Source organism: Sarcophilus harrisii, chromosome 2 (genome assembly GCF_902635505.1).
Source record: "Sarcophilus harrisii chromosome 2, mSarHar1.11, whole genome shotgun sequence".
In the NCBI taxonomy this organism is placed as follows: Eukaryota; Metazoa; Chordata; class Mammalia; order Dasyuromorphia; family Dasyuridae; genus Sarcophilus; species Sarcophilus harrisii.
In genome coordinates this window covers 616387013-616409909 of record NC_045427.1, presented here as the reverse complement: position 1 = coordinate 616409909, position 22897 = coordinate 616387013, and the positions used below count along the sequence as shown (strand labels likewise).

Sequence of the window (22897 nt, the reverse complement as noted above, 5' to 3'; positions counted from 1 at the left end):
CCATTTCCCAAAGACCTTGGTTTGCCCCATATCTGGCTTTTCCTCCTTACCAGCCTCCTCAAGTCCGCATGTGCAGCCTTTCCCCTCCCCATCTGCCCTAAATGTTATCTTCCCTGTTGGAATTTAAGCCCCTAAAAAATGACTTTGCTTGTATTTGTGGCCCAAGTGCTTAGCACAGGGCAGGACACTTGCTAAAACAATAAGTGCTTTATTCACTTATCCTAGAAGGTAGGGCTGCCCTTTTTGCATGATGTCCCTCAAAAGGAAGTTGGCGGCAGTCTTATGGACAAGGAATAACTTTATCTGAGGATAAAGTGGGACAGGGAAGCTCTGAGAAGGGGTAGAGGAGTCTGGCCTGGTGGGGGAGGACCCATCTTGGGTAGGGTCCTTAGTGTGCCAGCCCCTGTCTCCCAAACACAGAGCAACAGGAATATGAATGTTGTGGGATTGGGCCTAAGAGTGAGTCAAAAGGCCCAAGCCTGGCCTTTGAGACCTTTCACAAGGTAACGTCTACCTCCCCTTCCACCCTCAGTCATCCCCCAGACAAATCCTCTGCTCTGGCCAGGGCTCAGAGGGTTCGTTCCCCACCTTTTCCTCTTAAGCTGCACCTCTGGGGAGAGTAGTTTCAAACCCTGGGAACCTGCTGATAACTTTATCCCACTGTTCCTTTCCCTCTAGTCTTTCTGGGGCAGGTGAAGGCTGACAGAAATCCAGGGATGATTGGAGGTCATTAAAGACAGAAGGCTCTCAAAGGGCAGATGGATGGTAGGGAGCAGAACAGGGCAAAACTGAAATGGGTCTGGGGAAGAGATGGGGGGGGGCCCCAATCCCAGGGAGAAGCCCTGTGAACTTAGATGGGATAGAAGTAACTTCATGCTACTCAGTCACTTGGAATAACAAAGGACATTTTCCCCACCCTTCCCCACCCCCCCAAAAAAATTTCCATGAGACCTTATCACCTCATTGGGGTCTTTTCTCTGGATTATAACATCAGGTGACTTGTGAAAAATAACCATTTCCCAACCACCTGGGAAAGGTAATACTTAAACTTTGGGGTCTCTCACCTTGGTTTATGAAATGAGCTCTCTAGCACAAGCGAAGGAAGGGTTGGATTTGGGATAGGGAGGGTTCAGTCCAAAGTCCTGGATGCTGATTGGACAGGGGCATTAGTGACCCAGAATACCCTTGGCCATACATCCCATCTCCAATTCCCTCTCCTCAAGTTCAGGTTTGATTTTATGGGACAGGACTGAAGGAGGGGGAAAACAAAACCTTCCTCACACTTCAGTCTTTAACTTTCCAGCCCAATTCATTTTCTGAGTTGGGGCAGTAACTGTGACCCAGAGGGGGCCTGGAGGGTCAGAATGTGGGGTCTCTCAGGCTGTGGGGTCTCTTCTCCTGGAGGTGCTTCAGTGTTTGAGGTCATAGGAGTGCATCTGTGAGGGTGGGAGGAGAAATCCAAGTCAGATGAGCTTATAGGGCTAGAAGGAATACTATGAGGGCAGGGGCAGGGCTGCCAGGGTTTCTGCTTATGCTCCTGACTGGACAGCCTCTCTACTGTGCCACAGAAATGTCCCCACCCTGGAAGGTCAGATTTCCCACACTGGAAGTATCCTCTACATTCTAGGGCCTCTCCCTCTGATTGGCTGGTTCTTCCCAGAAGCTCCACTTTAATGAGGATGTTTCCCAGGGCCTGTGTCCTAAGCAGTCGGTTAATAACATTCCAATATAAATTGGCTTTTCAGAGCTTTTCTAAATAGCCCTCGGGAGGCAGAGGACAAGTCAGGCTATCTGGATGGGATCCCTGCTCTGTGACCTTGAGCTAGACCTTTTACTTCCTCTCATAAAAGGAGACTAATTACACTTGGATCTCCTCCTTATAGAGAAATCGTGTGAGGGAAGCATGTTATGAACCTTAAAGTGGTAGAGAAATAATAATTAATTCATATTAACGGGGAGGCTCACCAAGTGTGTGTGTGTGTGTGTGTGTGTGTGTGTGTGTGTGTGTGTGTGTGAAAGGGCCCTAGTCTTGGGAAGGGGAGGAACCAAAACTTGGCAGAAGAGCCTGCAGTTAGTCAATAATATTTATTATGGACCTACTAAGTACCATACACTGTGTTAAATGCTAGACATACAAAGAAGAACAAAAGACAGTCCCTTGCCCTTGAGGAATTCCCAGGCTGAAGGGGGAGAAGGCACCATATGGGCCAAGATGGGGACCCTCAGTCAGTCTTCACGATTTGCCATGGATAGCTCATCCCAGCCCCCGCCTTGTCTCTAGCACAAAGGGAGGAGGGGGCATACAACTTACCGTGTACTCGGACGCAGTCACCTGGCGGCCATAGCGAGGCTTCCGGACACACAGGCCAGCTATTCGGCTGCAGAGGTTTATCTTAAAGGCCTGGGTTGGGAAGACAGCGTGTGTCTGTATGGCGAGCTGAATCCTCGCCAAAGAAGCCCCCTCCCCACCAGGCTTGACCCCTCAGTCTTCCCCAGCCTCCTGGATCAGGATCCTGAATTCAGAGCTGGGAGGGGCCAAGAGGCCTTCCGTACTGACCCTCTGGTTTCACAGATGAGGTACCCGAGGCTAACTTAATTATCCAAGGTGACCCAAGTGGGGGAATTAAAATTCTGTCTCTGAATCCAGAGCTTCTTCCTCTATACCAAAATTTCAGAAGCGCGGCCACCCTCATGGTTTCAGAAACCATTCGGTCCCCTGAGTTCAGGCCAGGGAGGTCAGGGGTATAATAGACCCCCAAGATCTCACCATCCCAGGAAGGAGGGCACTCACCAGGACGAGAACCAGAGGGACGATCAGTAAGAGCAGGAGGCCCAGGGAAATCATGGCCACGGCATAACTAGGGAAGGAGACTTTAGGCTGCGTTGAGGGTCTAGAACTTGGCAAGTCTGGAACAGAAAGAAAGAGGGCATGGCTAGGGAAGGCACTGCCCAGCAGCTGGCACAGGTCCAAGCACCTGACAAAGGCATGGACTGACTGGCACAGAGAGCAGAGATGGACCTTCCCCGCTCATTCTGGCTCAGGAGAGAAGACAGAGACAGACCTTATAAGAATCACATGCCGTACACATGGGAATTCTCCAAAGAAGCAGTCACTGAGGACTGGGGACATCCTGTTTGCTGAAGGATTTGGACCGGGTCTTAAATAAGGTTTGGAAGAGACTAAAGCATCCCCTTTCTTTGCATTGCCTCCCAGCTGTTCTGCCTCTTTCCAGTATCTCTTCTCTCCAATCCATCCTCTGTACATCTACCAGATTAATACTCTTAAAATACACTTGCCTAAGAACCTGCAGTGGCTCCCTATTCCCTCTGGGGGAAAATATAAACTCTCCGACTTGCAATCCGAGTCTACTATTACAAGTTCATTTCCCTTCATGTACTGTACTCTATATTTTAGCCTAGTAAAATAGCTTTCTAGCTATTTCTTAAGCCAGGTACTTAATCCCCTGCTTCTTGGAACCCTGGGCTTAGGTGCTGCCTCCTCTAGGAAATCCTTCCTCATTCCTACCACCACCTCCATCACTATTCCAGAGCCATCCTACCTAAAATTACTCGAGTTTACTTTCCATTGTACAAATGGCATCACAGCAGTAAAATGGGAATTCTCTGAGGGCAAAGACTGTTTCATTTTCGTCTTCCTGTCCCCAAGGCTCAGTAAACTATTTTTACCATAGTAGGAACTTAATAATTTTTTCTTAATTGGCTTTCAGCCCGGATAATAATGAAGTGAAGGTCAAAAGATCTGGCCTTTGTGCTTAAAAAGAGAGCAAGTTGGAAGGTTTGAGAGAAAAGATTGCAGATGTTTACACATATTGGATTTAACATATATTTTAACATGTATAACACATATTGGATTGCTTGCCATTTAGGGGAGGGAGTGGGGAGAAAGAGGGGAAAATCTGAAACACAAGGCTATGCAAGGACCAATGTTGAAAAATTATCCCTGCATATGTTTTGAAAATAAAAAGCTTAAAAAAAAAAAAAGAGGGACAAAAAAAAAGAAGAAAGAAAAGGTTGCAGAATGCTTTTAAATGCCAGCACGGAGACTCAGCACTTAATTTGAGGGGGAGATCCTTGAGTCTTTTGATGAATGAGTAGTCACTGGCCAGTCCTTCTCATTTCTGCCTCTTGGGATCTCGGGGTTCTTCAAATGTGGCTCCAGTGACTCCTGATTTCCTACCTGTTAGCATCACTCCTGCCCTGATTTATATCTAATATGTGTGTATTTACATATATTATGTAAACAAACTCTCCCCACTCAAATGTAAGCTCCTTGAGGACAAAGGCTGTTTCATACTTTTTTTTTTTTTTTTTTTTAAATCCGAGCACTGAATAAGAGGCATATAAATGCTTATTCTCTTCCCCTTCCTCTTGCCTGGAATATAGTAGGTGCTTAATACATATTTGCTGATTGATTAATCTGAATTCTCAGTTCATGATATGGACAGACTGTGTGATAGTAAGACTGGAAATATCAATCGGCACTTAGTGAGACTAGGAAATGCATTAAAGCCATTGGGGTCCTATTAATAAATAATAATAATTATAGCTTGGAGCCATAAGAGCAGTCCTTTACTGATCACAAAATAGAAAATTTTGATTATACCAAACTGAAAAGTTTTTGTACAAACAAAACTAATGCAGACAAGATTAGAAGGGAAGCAATAAACTGGGAAAATATTTTTACAGTCAAAGGTTCTGATAAAGGCCTCATTTCCAAAATATATAGAGAATTAACTCTAATTTATAAAAAATCAAGCCATTCTCCAATTGAAAAATGGTCAAAGGATATGAACAGACAATTCCCAGATGAAGAAATTGAAACTATTTCTAGTCATATGAAAAGATGCTCCAAGTCATTATTAATCAGAGAAATGCAAATTAAGACAACTCTAAGATACCACTACACACCTGTCAGATTGGCTAAGATGACAGGAAAAAATAATGATGATTGTTGGAGGGGATGCGGGAAAACTGGGACATTGATGCATTGTTGGTGGAGTTGTGAACGAATCCAACCATTTTGGAGAGTAGTTTGGAACTATGCTCAAAAAGTTATCAAACTGTGCATACCCTTTGATCCAGCAGTGTTACTACTGGGATTATATCCCAAAGAGATTATAAAGAAGGGAAAGGGACCTGTATGTGCACGAATGTTTGTGGCAGCCCTTTTTGTAGTGGCTAGAAACTGGAAACTGAATGGATGTCCATCAGTTGGAGAATGGCTGGGTAAATTGTGGTATATGAAAATTATGGAATATTACTGTTCTGTAAGAAATGACCAACAGGATGATTTCAGAAAGGCCTGGAGAGACTTACACGAACTGATGCTGAGTGAAATGAGGAGGACCAGGAGATCATTATATACTTCAACAATAATACTATATGATGACCAGTTCTGATGGACCAGGCCATCCTCAGCAACGAGATCAACCAAATCATTTCCAATGGAGCAGTAATGAACTGAACCCACTATGCCCAGAAAAAGAACTCTGGGAGATGACTAAAAACCATTACATTGAATTCCCAATCCCTATATTTATGCACACCTGCATTTTTTATTTCCTTCACAAGCTAATTGTACAATATTTCAGAGTCTGATTCTTTTTGTACAGCAAAATAACGTTTTGGTCAGGTATACTTATTGTGTATCTAATTTATATTTTTATATATTTAACATCTACTGGTCATCCTGCCATCTAGGGGAGGGGGTGGAGGAGTAAGAGGTGAAAAATTGGAACAAGAGGTTTGGCAATTGTTAATGCTGTAAAGTTACCCATGCATATATCCTGTAAATAAAAGGCTATTAAATAAAAAAAATAAATAAATAAAATAAAAAAAAAAGAGCAGTCCTGAAGTCTACCAAGGAGACAGTGCTGGACCTGCTTGATTCAGCCCTCAAAAGTAGGCTGAACTTTCTTGCTGGCTTGCTTGCTTTTTTTTTTTTTATAGTTTTTTTATTTACAAGTTATATGTATGGGTAATTTTACAGCATTGACAATTGCCAAACCTTTTGTTCCAACTTTTCCCCTCCTTCCCCATGATGGCAGGATGACCAAAACATGTTAAATATGTTAAAGTATAAGTTAAATACAATATATGTATATATGGTAGACTGAACTTTCAAACTGGAAGGAGCTATCCCGGCTGAGCCACACCAGGAAGTGTACTGGATGGGGACTCCTCAAAGGATGAAAAGGATTCTCTGAGGTCCTTCTGAACTCCCCTGCCTCCTACCCCCGTAGGGATATTATGATTTTGCTCAATCACTTTAAATCTGAGCCTATTTTCCCCAGGGGCTGAGTGAATGTGCTATTGGAACATTTTTCTGTCCTTGATGTACTTTCTTAATAATATCTCTTAGAAAAAGGTTGATTGATGTTGCGGAGCATCTCTCATGGGGGCTCTATTAGAAACCCTCGCCCCTTTGACGGTCACAGCAGTCACCCACGAGCTTAGAAGGAGTTCTTTGAGGAAGTTCTCCTCGGGTAGAAGTCAAACTCAGTGACTTCTGCCATCTGCAAGATTACTTCTTGATGGACAGAGAACCAGCGATGGATGGAAGAGACAAAAACAATCTGACGTAGGGATAGAGAAGACGGAGAGAGAAGGAGCTGGGCAAGCAGAGCCAGGGTGCAGACCTAGGGAGGAAGCTGAGGGGAAAGGGAGGGCCCGGGAGCGGGAGAGAGGGCGCACTGACCCAGGCCCGGACCGGCCAGCTCCACGCGGAGGCCGTCAGCATCCTCGAGGCTTCCCAGCCCCTGGGACAGCCACTCCCGGACCTCAGCCTCTGAAGGGGCAGCACTGAAGTACGTGGGTCTCACTCTGGCCGTCGTAGGGCTGGGCCTGTGGGAGGAAGGGAGTCCTGGATGGTGGAGGAGCGGGGATTTAGGCCGGCTCGGCTCAGTTAACCTCTGGTTAAGGGGGCACCCCCCTCCTCCCGTGTCCATCCCTGAAGCCATGCGCCTCTTAGAGAACTCTGAGATCCAGAAGCTTGCGTGCGGAGTCCATGGAGACTTCCCTCTAGTTACCGTCCCCTTCACAATCAAGTCACTAGACTTCCAGGTCTCTCTGGGACTGGCCTTGGGTGGGTAAAAAAAAAGTAGGAAAGGAAAGGGGGGAGCGGCTGAGAGACTCACACGAATTCTTCCACGATGACTTCTGCAAAATTCCGGGTGGGCTTCAGGATGGTGGTGAGCTGGGACACGGGAGAGAGCCTCATGGGTCACAGCCTCAGCCTGGCCCCCTCCCTCACCCCTCTCCTCCCCTTCTAGTTCTCAGCAGCAAAAACTCACCCCGTGGGTCAGCCTCCTCCGGAGCTCCCGGGAGTCCCTGCTCGCCTTGTCCCTCAGCGCCTCGGTGAACGGCCAGCCGGGAATCCGAAGCCACAAGCTGTATACCGCCAGCTCTGCCTTCTCCTCTGAACAGTGGGATGGAAAGTCAGGCCCAGGAAAGAGGCGGAGGATTTCCCATCCATCCAAGCACTTCCTTTGGGCAAACAAGGGTGGCCCGTGAGACCTGACACTCGGGGCTTGACGGCTAGAACACTGTGGCCCTGGGAATCCAGAGGTCTGGATTCAGATCCTGCCCCAGACATTTACTCACTGTGTCATCATGGGCAAGTCACTTAGCCTCTCAAGGCCTCAGTTTTCTCACTTATAAAATGGGGATAATAATAATAATAATTGTATAACCCACCCCATGGAGTTGTGAAGAAAGTGTTTTTCAACCTTAAACTTTCAAAAACTTAAACATGTTATAAAAATGAGAATTATTAAAATGTAGGATGGAGAGTTGACTAATCCCTCCTCAATTAATCTTCCTCCCCCAGGCCAATTGATTTAATCCAAAAAGTGTGGGCGGGTAACAGAAGGGTTAATTTGTTAAATGAAGTGCAAAATATGGTTAATATGGAAAGATATCTGGCATGACTGCCCATGTTCAGTCTACATCAGCGCTTTCTCAAAGGGGAAGAGGGAGAGAGAATTTGAAACTCAAAATGAATAAAAGAGAAAATAAACAAATAAATTGCCAGGGTCTGCCTAAGCCCTCTAACCTATTACAGAGTGGGAAGTTCTCCTGACCGAATTAGAGGGTAGCTCATCATTGGCTAGCTGAAGATGGGTGTCCCCCTGTAGCCTTCAGAGAGCTAGCTTCCTGCGTTGGACATCCTTGGAGATATGGAGGGCAGCTCCCTGGGAAGGGAAAACCTTCAAAGAAATCACTCTCTCCTTTTTCATTTGTTTATACTTTTACTAGAGGGCCTGAGGTTGGGGAAAGGAAGGAATTGTTTTTCTCTTCCTCTCCCTCCATAGCATCCTTTTCAGTAGGAAAGAATACAGCCACCAAGAATCAGATCCAGAGAGAGAGGAAATACAGAGACTCACTGAAGATAGCTCCAAGAAAAGTGACCCCTGGTAGCAGACTTTCCACATAGATTCAAGAAAAAATTAACCCTGCAGTCAGGCTCAATCTGGCTGAGTAATCCTCTGGGCAGAATCTACCTCCAGAAAGAAGAAAGGGAAAGGATCTTCCATCTGCCTATAGGTAGTATATTCCCTACAGGTAAACCTCACTACCAATATTTAGGGTTAGGGTTAGAGTCGGGAGACATTTAGAGTTAGGATTACAAGTCTTTCCACCAAAGCTACATGAGTTTCACCAGATCTATAAGGGAAAGATTTCATAGTTACATGTCATCTCAGGAAATGCCTTTGTTTTGAGATAATTATTTCTGTTGGCTGATTGTTGAAGAGGAAAGCACTGGTGGGAGCTCATGAGCTATTGTTTTAAGAATATGATGACACAGAATTACTTTGGTAGTCATTCCTTTGGGAAACCAAAACTAAGTTATAGATGAGGGATCACTCCTCGAGGGAGGCTTTATATAATTATCTCCTTGGAGGGAGTCTTGGATGCATGACCTTTGTAATCAAGCCATCTGGCTCAGGAAAGGATGTCCTGCCCTGACTTCTCTTATCCAAAAAATGGAACTGAGCTTGGAACAAGATAATCCTTGTCTGTTTGGGGCCCATCGTGCTTTCTGGAACAACGAATTCTAAGTCCAAATCTGTGGAATAAATAACCCTTGTCCTTTCCTCCCTAGTTGTGGCATTAAAATGGAGTCATGAAAGTTTTGTGGAAAGGATAATGCTATAAAGGATTATTATCATTTTTACAAATTTCCACAATCTCATTTTAGATACCACATGTATAGCAAGAGTTGTTCTCTCAAAGGGCTCAATTAAAAAAAAAAAACAGCAATTTAAAAAATATATTTTATTTTCCCCCAATTATATATGAAAGCAATTTTAAAACATTTTTACAGTTTTAAATATCAAATTCTATCCCTCCCTCTCTCCCCTCCCTCTTCCTTAAGACAATAAGCAGTCAGATATAGATTATACATGTATAATCATGTAAAACATTTAAAGAAGGTCACTTCAAATGAGGGATGTTACATCCTCTCCTCTGAAGTGAGGTAAGGATTTTCATACCCATAACTACAGAAGAGGAAAATCAAGGATCAGAGAGCTTAAGTGACTGGCACCAACCAAGGGCAGAATGAGAAAGAGATTTTTCCAGGTTCTAGAGCTCTAGGCTTTACCACAACAATGTCTTCCAACGAAGGTGCTCCCCTCCTTACGCAGAAAGGTAACTGGCAGACCCAAAACGAACTCACCGTTGACGGAGATGCTAGATTTCTGGATGTGTGTGTCTGTCACTTCACGGGCCAAACGGTCAGCCAGGCCTCGAAGACCAATGGGAACAGGGACGTTAAACTTGTACACAATGGTGACAGCCACCCACTGGTCATCGTTGCTGGGAGGGCAGAAGAGAATTCAAGAATTTGGCAGGTGTGGCTGATGTGATAAGGACTCAGTGGGGACCCCCAAACACTGACCTCAACGTGACCAGGATCCAAACTTGGGGGTTTCAAAACTAACTGGGCTCATTCTCAGGAGATGGGGCAGCTTTCAGTGGCTTAGTTCCCCGTTTCCAGTCCCACTGCCCTCCAAGACCAGAGCCGGTTTCCCAAAACAACATGAAGCTCCTGTCAATTTCTATGATAACATCAAAATTGTAAAGATAAACAGCTTTGGAAGACAAAAGATCGCTGCTCTGTGACATGACCCGCCAGGATTCCACCACTCCGTGAGGGAACACACTCCAGATCATAAACTAGGAGGTCCAGAATGGCCACTTGAGCCCAGGTCCCTGGTTTCTTTGCTTTTAATCAATTCTCCTGCACTGATCATTTGAGTAGGATGATCAGGAGAGTGGAAAACGCAGGAAAGCCAGGATACCCGGCTTTGTCTTATTCCAGGTCTGTCACTAACTCACTGTGACCATTAACAAGCCAAGACCAACTGGACCTCACTTTCCTCCTCTGAAAGGGTTTGGACAAGATAAGTTCCTTCTTTTTCCCCCCAATTAGTTAATTAATTTTTATTGATTTTTTTTTATTTTTAAAATATATGCAAGGATAATTTTTCACCATTGGTCCTTGCAAAACCTTGTGTCCCAATTTCCCCTCCCTACCCCCAGCCCCTCTCCTAGATAGCAAGTAATCCAATATATATTAAACATGATAAAAATATATGTAAATTCAATATAGGCATACATATTTATACAATTAGACAAGATCAGTTCTTAACCACTCTGTATCACTGGAAGTCTGGTGAAGACCTATGAACCCTTTTTCAGAATAATATTTTTAAAAGCACAAAATAAAATAGGATTACAAAGGAACCCAACAATACTGAAATTGAATTATCAAAAATAAATCTTAACACAAGTTCGGGTACAGCAAAATAACTGTATGGACATGTATACATATATTGTATTTAACTTATGCTCTAACTTGTTTAACATGTATTGAACAACCTGCCATCTGGGAGAGGGGTAGGGGGAAGGAGGGGAAAAATTGGAACAAAGACTTTGGCAATTGTCAATGCTGATATCTTGTCAATAAAAAGCTATAATAAAAAAATAAATCTATTTAAAAAAAGAAATGTAGGTTAAAAACCCATGCACTATTGAGATGATCATAGATTTAAAGCTGGACAGGTTCTTAGAGATCAGGTAGTTCAGGACTCTCATTTTAAAGTTGAGGAAACTGAAGAAAAGAGGAAAAGAATTTACTTGCCCAATGCCATACAGGTTGTAAATGTAGGGAGACAAGGGAGGTAGTGCATGATCTCAGGGACAGAATGGATATTCTCTCGGCTCTGCTTACAGAGACAGGAAATTTCATTGGGGCTTCCCCTGCCTTAAACTTTGCAATATTTAAATAAAAACCTCCTAAGAAAGGAAATACTAAGTTGTTCCCAGACATTAAAACCTGAGTGTGAATGATAGATCTGAAAACAGGTATTATTGCAAGGTAAGGAGGATGGAGATAATGGACAAAAAAAGAACAAGAGGATGGGGGGCAAAGGATTTTACAAATGAAGTTCAAAACTAGGAGGCAATGGGGTATCATGTCGGGAAGTTCAGGGACTTGAAGTCAGATGAATCTTAGGTCTGATATTTACTGCTTTGAACTGTGGGTCTCAATCTTCACATTTGTAAAATGATGTGAATAACACTCCGACAAGAGGGTTGGCCAAATCGCAGAATTTTCAGAGCTAGAGGGAACTTAGTGTCATCTAGCTCAACCCAAAACTCCCCCCACCAAAAGAAATCCCCCTAATAATGTTGGCAACAAGTGATCACTCTCTCTTTGCTTGAAGACTTCCCTTGGGAAGGAACCCTCTACCTCCAGAGGAAGAGGCAATTTCCCTGGCAGTGGCCATTTCTCTGTGGGACAGCACTGATGATCAGGAAATGCTTTCTTATATCCAGCCTAAATCTGGCTCCAGGGAGGATCTCAGACAAATGTACATTTCTTTGGTTTTTTTTAAACCACTAATACACACACACACACACACACACACACACACACACTCCCTCAAAGTAACAGATCTTGGTGAAGGAAAAGTCATTGGAACAGCTGGGATTGTAATAGAAATACTTGTAAGTAATTAGGAAGAAAAGGCAAAGAAAGTGAATTAGGAGAAAAGACATTGATCTTACTTAGTATGAGAAAGTTCTGTGTTCACTTCCTAGTTTTGATACATGCTGTGACTAATCAGCAAAAATAATTTCATTTCTTTTGGGCCTCAGTTTACCCATATGAAGAGTGGGGCTAAAAATACTTATGGCACCTACCTTATAGGATTGTTGTGAAGATAGCTCTTGAAAATACTCAGTAAATGGGAGGAATTGTCAGTTTTAAGGAAAGTGGGGATTATACCTACCTGAAGAGAAGCAGAGGCTGTTCCTGGGGATGCAATCCATAGAATCCCAACACTACTGGGGTTACCTGCAGAGAATCATAAGCAGGATTACTATGGATGGGTCAAATCCAATGAACAGCCCTTCTCCATTTAGAGCCAGTCAATCAACATTTTTAAAGTGCCTACTATGTGCCAAGCTCTTTGCTAAGTGCTAGGGACACAGAAAGAGGAGAAAGACAGTTCTGTCCTCAAGGATACTTGGGGCACTTGCTCTCTAGATCTATAGCTCTGCCCTAAAGCTCAGGGCTTATGGTACTCCTTAGTTCAACTACATCTGTTGGACTTGAAGTCAGATGAATCTCAGGTCTAATATTTACCAGCTTTGAAACTATGGGTCTCAATTTTCACATTTTTAAAATGGTGCAAATAATAATTAATAATAATAATGACAAGAGGATTTGCCAAATCACAGAATATGTAATATTCTCCTATGAGGACCTGAGTTCAAATCCAACCTTGGACACTTAGTAGTTATGTGTTTCTGAGCAAGTCATTTAACATGTGTCTGCCTCAGTTTTTTTTAATCTATAAAATGGAAATAATAATAGAACCTACATCTCAAGGTTGTTATGAGTATTAAATAAAATAATTTTAACAAAGCACTTTGCAAACTTCAAAATACTATCTATGTACATGCTGGCTCTTGTAATGATGGTAATGATGGTAGTGGTGATGATGGTGATGGTGAATGTGTCTGTCTTTGAAATGGTTTTTACTCAAGATACAAGATTATCACATTAAATTGGGGGTGAGCAAACCTGAGTTCCCTAATTTGGTATTTTATAGTCAAAAGAGTTTAGAGCTAGAAGGGATCTCAGAGCTCAGCTAGTCCAACCTTCTCATTGTACAAGTGAAAAAAAGAACTAACTTATCCAAGGACACACAACTCATAAGTGGAAGAACCAGGAGATGAACTCAGAGTCATTGACTCCAAATCCCATGTTCTTTTTCCTATAGCACACTGCTTTGGGACAAGTCATTTAATTTTTCTGTACCCTAGTTCCCCAATTGCTCTGGTTACCTCACAGGTGTGCAATGAGGAGCAAATGCAATAATGATATTTCCCTCTTCAGAGCTCTCCTGGCATTTGGCATTTCCTTTTTTATATTGGTACTTAGTAGGCACTTCATAAATATTTTATTGAATGGACAAATGGATAGATGGATGAATGGAATACATGTCTTGTCTTCCCAACTAAACCGTGTGCTTCTTAGGGGCAAATACTCTCTCATCCTCATCTATGATCCCCTGTCCCCTCCTTCCAATGCTTTCCAAGAGAACTTCCACATACAGCATATGGGAGAGGACCAACAAATATGCATTGTTCCAGGTTGACTATTTTTAAAAGCACTTGGGGGATTATAAAGTGCTAGACAAATGTGAGGAATTCTCATTTTTGTCCCCTCTGAGTCTTTAAGACCCTTTGATTCTGGAAAAGCTAGAGGTTTGGGCCCTTAAGGGGACCAGTCAAATAAAGACAGTTGCAGAATGGGGAAGGGATGGGGGAATGAGGTAGAACAGCTATAACATCAAAAACAAGAAGCTATGAATTTTTTATTTCCTTCTCAGATTAATTGCACATTATTTCAAAGTCTGATTCTTCTTGTGCAACAAAATAATTGTATGGACAAGTATACATAGATTGTATTTAACATATACTTTAACATATTTAACATGTATTGGTCAACCTGCCATCTGGGGGAGGGGGTGGGGGGGAAAGAAGGGAAAAGTTGGAACAGAAGGTTTTTGCAAGGGTCATTGCTGAAAAATTACCCATGCATATAACTTGTAAATAAAAAGCTATAATTAAAAAAAAACAAAAACAAGAAGCTATCCCCACACATCATCTCCTCAATGGGATTGAAGTTTATGTCTCCTTACCTAAGAAAAGCTTTGATTGTTCTTTTCTCTGCCATTCTCCCTCACCCAACACCACAGCTAACTCAGGGCTCTGATCCCACTGAGCAAACACAGTACTAGCTTTGCAGCATGGTGAGTTTACTTCTGTAGACCATGCAGGGGCTTAAGGAAAAACAGACTTACCAACCCCATGGTCTGTCCTTCCAGGATAGTGTAGGTGGCAGATCCAGGTCTCAGGAGTGAGGACACAAAGGGTTCCATGGTGGTAAGGGAGACATGCACAATTAATGGGGCCAGGGTAGTTAGTGTGGAAGCTACAGAGACAGATTGGAAAGGGGGACAGAGAGACAGAGTAAGAATTTCAAGCCTCCTAACTTATCAGAACCAGTCCCCCGGGATCCCCGAGACAATCAAGGCCACAAGGAGGGGAAATAGAAGCTGCCTCTGTCTCAATTACCTTCAGCCTTGTACCTCTTTGGTTAGATCCATATTAAGTTGGTCTTGTGTTTCTTGTTCCTTATAACCCCTCTTCCAGGAATACTTCCCAGATTAATCTACACTACCATCTAACTTGCTAATCCTATTTTTAGATTTTCCTTTAAAAAGTACCTTTTGGAATATTGCAATAACTTATATCAGATAAATCTAAAATTTTCCGATCTTTTTAGTCCAATATGCTAAATACTTTCTCATCCTGGTCTCCATTTCTCAGCGCTGGGAATCATTGGGATACAGTCCTGATGGTTAGTTATACATGGAAAAGCTTCGGCCTAAAATTGGACATAATTTTACCCATTCAGCAAAGTCTAGGAAGACTGAGAGGGGATAAACTTAGTCTATAAACTTCCAGAGGAAACAGAGATGAGGAATTCAAATTCATTACTCCAATCTCAGGGGAGCCCTTTGGAGTTGGAAGGGAGTCATTTGATGACAATTCCAAATTGTCCAATTTTCCCCAAACGGAGTCACCCTATGGGACTCATTTTCCAAATCAGGGGAATTATTTGAATCCAAAAGATTTTAGAAAACTCCATAGATAATTGTTCTTTATGGAACCCTATGGGTCAACTGAAAAGAGCTGAGAGGATACCAATCCTGTAATGGTTCAAGGAGGACAGCATCTGGGACAATGCCCAGGCTTTCCTTATCTGCATTAGAATGGAGCTTAAAAGAACACAAAGCTAATGGGAAGGAAGGAGAACCATTGGTGATGCTGTTATGAAAATGGGCGTGTCACTTACCTTCAGATTGGATGCTGTTCTCAGCTAGAGAGAGGTTACCCAGCATCATCCCCACTCCCTTCACTTCCCGGTACAAGACCCAGACAATATCCATGGGAGAAGGGGCTCGAGTCTTGTTTCCAAACACAATGCTTGTGTTTGCCACCACTGAGCCCAGCCTAAAGACAAGGGTTCAAGATATTTATCAGGTACTTGGATAAAGGCATAGCTGGCAAGTTTATCATACCCACCAATGCCACAGATGGCTCAGTGGATAGAGTGCCTTGGCTAGGTCCAGAAGACTTATTTCCCCAATTGAAATCTGCCCTCAGTTACTAGCTGTGTGTTCCTGATCAAGTTACTTAACCCTGTTTGCCTTGGTTGCCTCATCTATGAGATGAGCTGGAGAAGGAAATGGCAAACCATTCCAGTATCTTTGTCAAGAAAACCCCAAATAGGGTCATGAAGAGTTAAATAGGACTGAAAAATGACTGAACAACAACAAATGGATGGCATAAAGTCCAAACTTCTTGACTTCTTAACATAATGGATGAAGGAATCCAAATCCAAAGTTATCCATACAAGTTAAAAATACTGGATTTAAAACAATGAGATGAAATCAAATAGGAATTTTGTTTGTTTGTTTATCAAAAAATATTTCTTAAAAACATACTCTCTAACAAACATGCACAGTCAAGAGAAACAAATTCTCATATTGGCCACGTCTGAAAATGTGTCATTCTGCATAGTCAGTAAGTCAGGATAAATGTAAAGTCTCACACTTATGTTCAGAAAATCACATGTGTAAGCAGGATGGGGGGCAATGTGGTCTAATCACAGCTCAGTTAAAAATCTGAGGAGTTTAATGGGCCACAAGCTCAATAACAGCTAATAAAGTGGTGTATGGCTTATGGGATCCCATGCTGGGAAATCAGCGCTCCTCTGATCATACTAGATCTGTTCCATTCTGGGCACCACATTTTGAGAACTTGACAAGTTGCAGCATATCCAGAGAACTATAATCAGGCTGGTGAGGAAACTAGAAACCATGTCATATAAGGAATAATTGAGGAAACTGGAGTTATTTCGGATGATGAAGCAAATTGAAGGTGTTTGTGGGAGGTAGGGGAATTACGGCTGTTTTTTTATTTTTTTCTGCATTTACTCTAGGTGGCTCTATGTAGAAGGCCAATAGGTCCGTGTCCACACTGGCTCATCATCTCTAACAGATATAGAGAGCCAGTTGGTCCATGCCCATGTTGGCTCACCATCTCCCTAACAATTGTAAAGACATATTGGTAAAAATCAGGATAATCTTGATGGAGAATGCATGCAGTAGAAACAAGGCATTTTAAGTATAGTATTTACCCCTCAACAATGACTTAAGGACATAGTTGAGGTAAGTGCATGAGCATGATAATTTCTACTATTTACTACTCTGTTTGGACCAGTACTTTGGTATCTATAAAACATCTATTTTGGTATTGATAAAACACTGTTTACAATTCTGTTGAATCACAATTAGTCTAAAAGATATAGTAAGCTGGCACTCATTAATAAAATGAAGACTGCAAAACACATTTCCACCTGGCCTTGGGTATCCACACTCTTGGTGTGAAGGCTGGACTCCAACAGCTCTAGAAGGCAGAAGTACAATCAATGACTGGAAGTTAAAGGAAGGCATATTTCAGATTAACCTAAAAAACAAATTTCTAACAATTATAACTGTTTAACAGGGGGACAGATTGCTATGTATGGTAATGAGCTTCCCATCACTGAAGGTGATTAAGCAGAAGCTGGATGAGCTCCAGGGTCAGATGCTGTAGTAAATGATGTATTCGATTAGGTGACTTTGCTATGCCTCAGTTTCCCTGAATTGTTGTACCGAGGTTTCCCTGAGTTGTTTTGTTATTCCCTGAGTGGAATTGTTGTAGCCACCCCACTTCCTTGCCCCATTGGAGCTGAGAGAATTGGGGCCTCGAAGCTCTGGCCACTCTCACGTTTCAGTGAGTCATAAAACTCCAGGTGGGTTATCTCAAATGCTATTTCCTGCCTTAGACTTGCTGTTTCCTGCCCTCCACCTTCTTATCTTGACCCCCATCCTGTTAGGACTAAGTTATGATCCTTTCCTGGAATTATGGCTTGTCCACTCACCCAATATTCTCCCCCCCCCTTTTATTTCCCTAATAGCTGGAGCCCTATAAAAGTCTCTGGAATTAATCACTTGCTGCTAAAGGCTTTGAGACAAGAGTCCCCATGCAGTCAGCTGGGGATTCAAACATCTTTTGGACACGAGTCCTGTTTGACCGGCTAGCCCAAATTCCCCACTATTAAAATATTAAAAAACCAAACTCCGTCTTGCCTCAGTTTCTCCAGGACTACAACCTGTGAGGTCCTTTCCACTTTGAGATTTTGTGGTTTTATCATTCTAGGATCATGATTCATGACCCTGCAAGGAAACATCTACTATCTCTCTTCTCCAAAAGGATTCATGGGACATGCCAAAAGAGACACAGTTTTGTGATTGTTGCTATTATTCAGAATGACTCTCTGTGACTCCATTTGGAGTTTTTTTTGTCAGAAATCCAGGAGTGGTTTGGCATTTCCTTCTCCAGTTCATGTTACAGATAAGGAAACTGAGGCAAACAGGATTAAGTGACTTCTCCAGGATCACACAGCTAGTGTCTGAGGGCAGATTTGAACTTGGGAAATAAGTTTTCCTGGCTCAAAGCCAGGTGTTCTTTCTACTATAGCACTCTCCCCTGATTATTCCAGCCTACACTGATGTCTCTGTCAGCCCCTAGAGTATGATCCATTGGTTTCTCACTGTTTTGTGTATATATCTTATACTCTATTTGGACTGGTTGGTCCTCATGTAGACATTGGGTATCCTCCTCTTGTCTTTATTCCAGGATTTAGGTCAAAAATGTGGTCAGTATGGAGACAGGTAGGATTCGGTAAAAACTTCTTGACTGGAGCAAGGGTAGCTTTGGTGCTGTCCCAGGTGCTGACTGTGTAACTGTCATAGACAATCTTTTTCTTCTAGGGAATCTGGTTTAAATGAACATGTTCTTTCCTCAGTTCTTTCTTTATCTCTACTGCAAGGGATCTTAAAGAATCCTAGAGATTTTTTGTCTCTCTCCCCTTTTTTTCTTTCTTCTTCTTCTTCTCTCTCTCTCTCTCTCTCTATTTTTTTTTCACTCTCTTTCTCTCTCTTTGCCCCCCACCTCTATCTCATAACCAGGTCACATTTCTTGACTCTCTACCCAGGGGGCTTCATTTCATGACACCAAGCTACTTCTGCTGGGTATGGCAAGGAGAGGTTGGTAAGAAGAAAAGGAAGGGACACAGAGGCAGAGGAATAATTCTGAGCTTGGAGAGATTTTGTTAAATGATTCCCTCCTCTGGACTGTGGCTAGGAACAAAGCTAGTTCCTACCTGTAAACTACAACTAATGACAACTACATAAAGAAGGAAGAGGATTAAGAATCTAGTCCTATTCATGAAGCCTTCTTTAATATGCCCAGTTGGAAATGATATCTTCTTCTTCTGACATTATCGTACCTTTTATGCACTAATCATTATAACTTATAATACATGGTGTGCCAAAAGTCTGTGCAGTTTTAGGCTTCGCACTAAGACTTTTGGAACTCCCTGTAGCATAAGTGAGAATGATCAGTGCATAAAAGGAATTCTAAGTACTATGAAGTAAGAAGATGCTAAAGCTTAAAACTGCACTGACTTTTGGAACATCCTATATAGTTATGTATATTACTGTCTTATTTTTTCACACTAAATTAAACTCTTTGATGACAGGAATCTTATTTTAATTATTTTTGTATATTTTCCAGTATGCAGAATTATATTTATCTATCTGTATATATAATATGAATGCATGAATGAAAAAAGTATTTATTAAACCACTTATCATATGCCCTATACTGTGCTAAAATACTAAGGGTAGAAATTCAAAAACAAAGATAGCTCATGATCGCAACTACTTTACATTCTGATGGAAGAAACAGCACATATAGGGGAATGGTAATCATAGAGGTTTGGGGGCCATGAAATCATAGGGATGGTAAATGGAGTCATCAACTTACAGGTTTTTAATGAACTGAAAGTGGGGTGGGGAGAAGAAACGAGAGGAGACATGGTTAAGGACAATCATTGCTTACCTAAAGCCATTGACTTCCACTCGATCAAAGCTGGAGAAAGCTCTTTGATAGATGGGCGTCAGCTGGAGGGGACAAACAAAAACAAGCTGATCTGATCCGCTTCCTAGAAGCTAGGGGTTCCCAAGAGCAGTCACTATGCCTGCCAAGTGAGAATAATAATCCCTGGCATTTGTATAGTGTTACACATCTGATTATCTCATTTGATCCTCACAACTGTGCAAAGTAAGTCATACATGAATTATTATCTCTATTTTATAGATGAAGAAACTGAGGCTGAGCCAGATGAAGTTGCTTGCCCAAGGTCCACTATCAGTTTGTGGTAGAATTGGGACTAGAATACAGATTTCCTAATTCCAAATTTTATCTTCATTCAATAACCTCATTATGCTCTCATAAAATCTAAGTTTAAAACAACAATCTAATATATACACACATATAAACACACACACACACACACACACACACACACACACCCCACTTCAATCCCACATACCCTTTCACCTAGAAACAGATCTTTAAAGCCTCCTGACTCACTGTGTATGTGTATACATTTGTCATTGTTTATTTTTGTCTGGATCTGAGACTTCATAAATATAGACGGTATGGAGCTGTTGATCAGAAACTCCTCAATAACTCATTGGAGATTTCCTTGTAAAGACAAATGACTTGCCCACAGCTACACAGTATGTAATAGATAGCATTTAAATGCAGGTCATCTTGACTCTAAGATCTGCTTCTGTCCACTCTATTACACACTGTACCTTTTCTGTGTCACAATCTCTCTCACAATTCAGTCTAATTAGAGTTGGACTGGAATCAAGGCTTTTCATATAGCTCCATGGTGTGGACAAAGCCCTTAGCCCTTTAATAGCCCACATGATTCTCTAAGTCCGAGTTATAGAGTCACTGCTAATAGTTGAATAGAGTTGCTATGATTCATCTTTAGGCAAATCCCCAAGATTATAAATTTTAGGTGGATTGCAAACTGGGTCTTCATTATTGAAGAGAATTTATTTCCTTGACAACCTATATATATGGGCCATATGTGGTCCAGAACTCTCCCAAAGGGGAGCTGAAACAAATACAATTGTATTTGGGAAATTTTAACAAAATAAATAAAAATACAACAAAACACAGGTAATATTAATATGCAGTTTTCTAAATCAATATAAGGTCCATAGAGATCCTTGGGTACAGGTTAGTGGCTCCTACTTCTATTAGAGTTTGACTATAGAAGACTATAAGATTTTTTATTACAATTGTTTGAGCTGAGCTTTTTTTATCAGTGGGTTATAAATAGCTAACTGCAGACCATTGTCTAAGATTGGATAATTTTGAATAATTTCTTTGATACTTAGAAAAAGCTGCTATTTCACTTCATTTTCTCATCTGTCAAATGGGAAAATAGTAATACCTACCTGTATGACTCTCAGGGATTATTCAAAGATAAAAAAAAATTAATGGATAGGACCATACTTTTACCTTGGAAAGTTTAAAGATACAGATAGTCTCATAATATTTTTAATAGCATTTGATCAAGGAATCTATGTATAGAGAGTAAAGGTCTTAGAGGTCACTTATTCAGCTCCCTCATTTAATAGGTGAGAAAACGGAGTCCCAGAGAGATTATGATCTGTTCAACAACTCAAAGGACGTGAATGGCAGAACTAGGCTCTTAAACTCCAAAACCCAAAGTCAAACCCCTAAGGATGATGATGGCTCACCCGAATTCAATTTCAATTTTCAATTTTGACTAACAAATCCAAACACATCATACACATCCCACCACTATGACTCTGAACCCTCAGAACATAATTCTCTACTCCCCCATTAATTATTTCCTTCTTCCCTTCCCTTTCAACCTATCCAACCTCTAACCTACCATTCTAAAGTTACCTATCCCGTCTACTGTGCTTTGGAATGCCTGTTCCATAAGTAATGGACTTGTTTTCATCTTAAACATTGTCCTTTCTGACTTCTGTTTTCTTGTACTCACTGGGATCCGGCTCCCTCCCAATGATGTAACTTCCCTGGTCATCCTTTCCAGTACTGACTGAATTTTCACCCATACCCCTTGACTCACTGGTCAAGGTGGGGGAGTTGGAATACTCCTTGTTGCCCATTGCCATTCCAGAATCTCCCTCTAACACCATCACTCAGCAACCACTCATCCTTTGAAATTCACTCAATCCTTTTTCACCCCAAGATTCTAGTAGCTGTTATTTACAGAGAGCTGTGACATTATTCTTCCTTCCTTAATGAGTTTAGTGTCTGGTTCACTGACTTTCTTTTCCCCAACTCCTGTTGTCGGACTTGGTGACTTCAATATACTTGTCGATACTTCGTCAAATACCCTAACCTCCCAGTTCCTCATTTCTCATGACCTACTCCTCCATCTCACCTCAGCTATACACAGAAGTTATACCCTTGATCTTGCCATCACCCACAAGTGTTCTACTTCCATGTTTGGGAACTGAAAATTCCTTTATCTCATCACAATCTGTTGTCAATCCACCTCTCCCTCTGCATCATAGTACCTAAGTTTATTCTTCATCCTTACCATGATCTCCAATCTCTCCATTCTTCAATTCTTTACCCCTGCACTGGTTATAGTCTCCTCCCTCACCTTGACCCCTTGGTGAAACAGTTGAGCTCTGCCCTATTCTGTACTCTTGAGTATCTTAATCCGTTATCCTAGCAAAGATCTCACCCTAGCAAGCCTCAGTTTTGGATAACTCCCATCATCCACTGTCTTCACTCCCACTCATATGTTACTTAAAGACACAGGAGAATATCATGAAACTTCAAGAACCTGACCCCCGATAAACCAGTTCAACTCTACAAAATCCTCTTCTTTCAAATGCCTTGGCTCCTTGTCCTATCAATAAATATTACCCTGCCAAATCTTAGCTTAGGATTACTTCCACCATTCACTCACTGCTTTATTCCTGTTCCTATGCACAAAGATAATCACAATTCTGCTGAATAGGTTCACTGCAGCAAAGTAATCATTTTAGATTTTTCTAATCAATCAATTCACTCTTCTACACACTGCATAGATTTTCCTAATCTTTTGATCCCTCTTCAAATTTCTATAGGACTTAGCACGCACCCTACCCTCTCTGCTAAGAATCTTGTCTTGTATTTCACTGGGGGAAGAATGAGGCCATTCACTAAAAGCACTCTCTCTTCTCTTCATGGTCAACCCTGTCTCGCATTAAAAGGTAGCTCTTCTCACTAAGACATACTATTCTATATGCACAAGCAATTCCACTCCAAC

At 41.9% G+C, this 22897-nt stretch overlaps 1 protein-coding gene across 1 annotated transcript in view; it reads right to left on the bottom strand.

Moving 5' to 3' along the window:
• Window positions 1-939: 939 nt before the first annotated feature.
• Window positions 940-22897, bottom strand: part of LOC111718860 (taste receptor cell protein 1) — a 28928-nt gene continuing 6970 nt past the window's right edge. Inside the window, exons 3-13 of the mRNA XM_023495539.2 lie at window positions 19618-19679; window positions 15461-15618; window positions 14403-14533; window positions 12321-12385; window positions 9701-9840; window positions 7314-7438; window positions 7158-7216; window positions 6719-6864; window positions 2792-2907; window positions 2312-2401; window positions 940-1436 (exon numbers count right to left, since the gene is read on the bottom strand). Coding sequence (XP_023351307.2) covers window positions 1410-1436; window positions 2312-2401; window positions 2792-2907; window positions 6719-6864; window positions 7158-7216; window positions 7314-7438; window positions 9701-9840; window positions 12321-12385; window positions 14403-14533; window positions 15461-15618; window positions 19618-19679 — 1119 coding nt within the window. The 3' untranslated portion in view covers window positions 940-1409. The remainder of the gene's footprint in view (window positions 1437-2311; window positions 2402-2791; window positions 2908-6718; window positions 6865-7157; window positions 7217-7313; window positions 7439-9700; window positions 9841-12320; window positions 12386-14402; window positions 14534-15460; window positions 15619-19617; window positions 19680-22897) is intronic.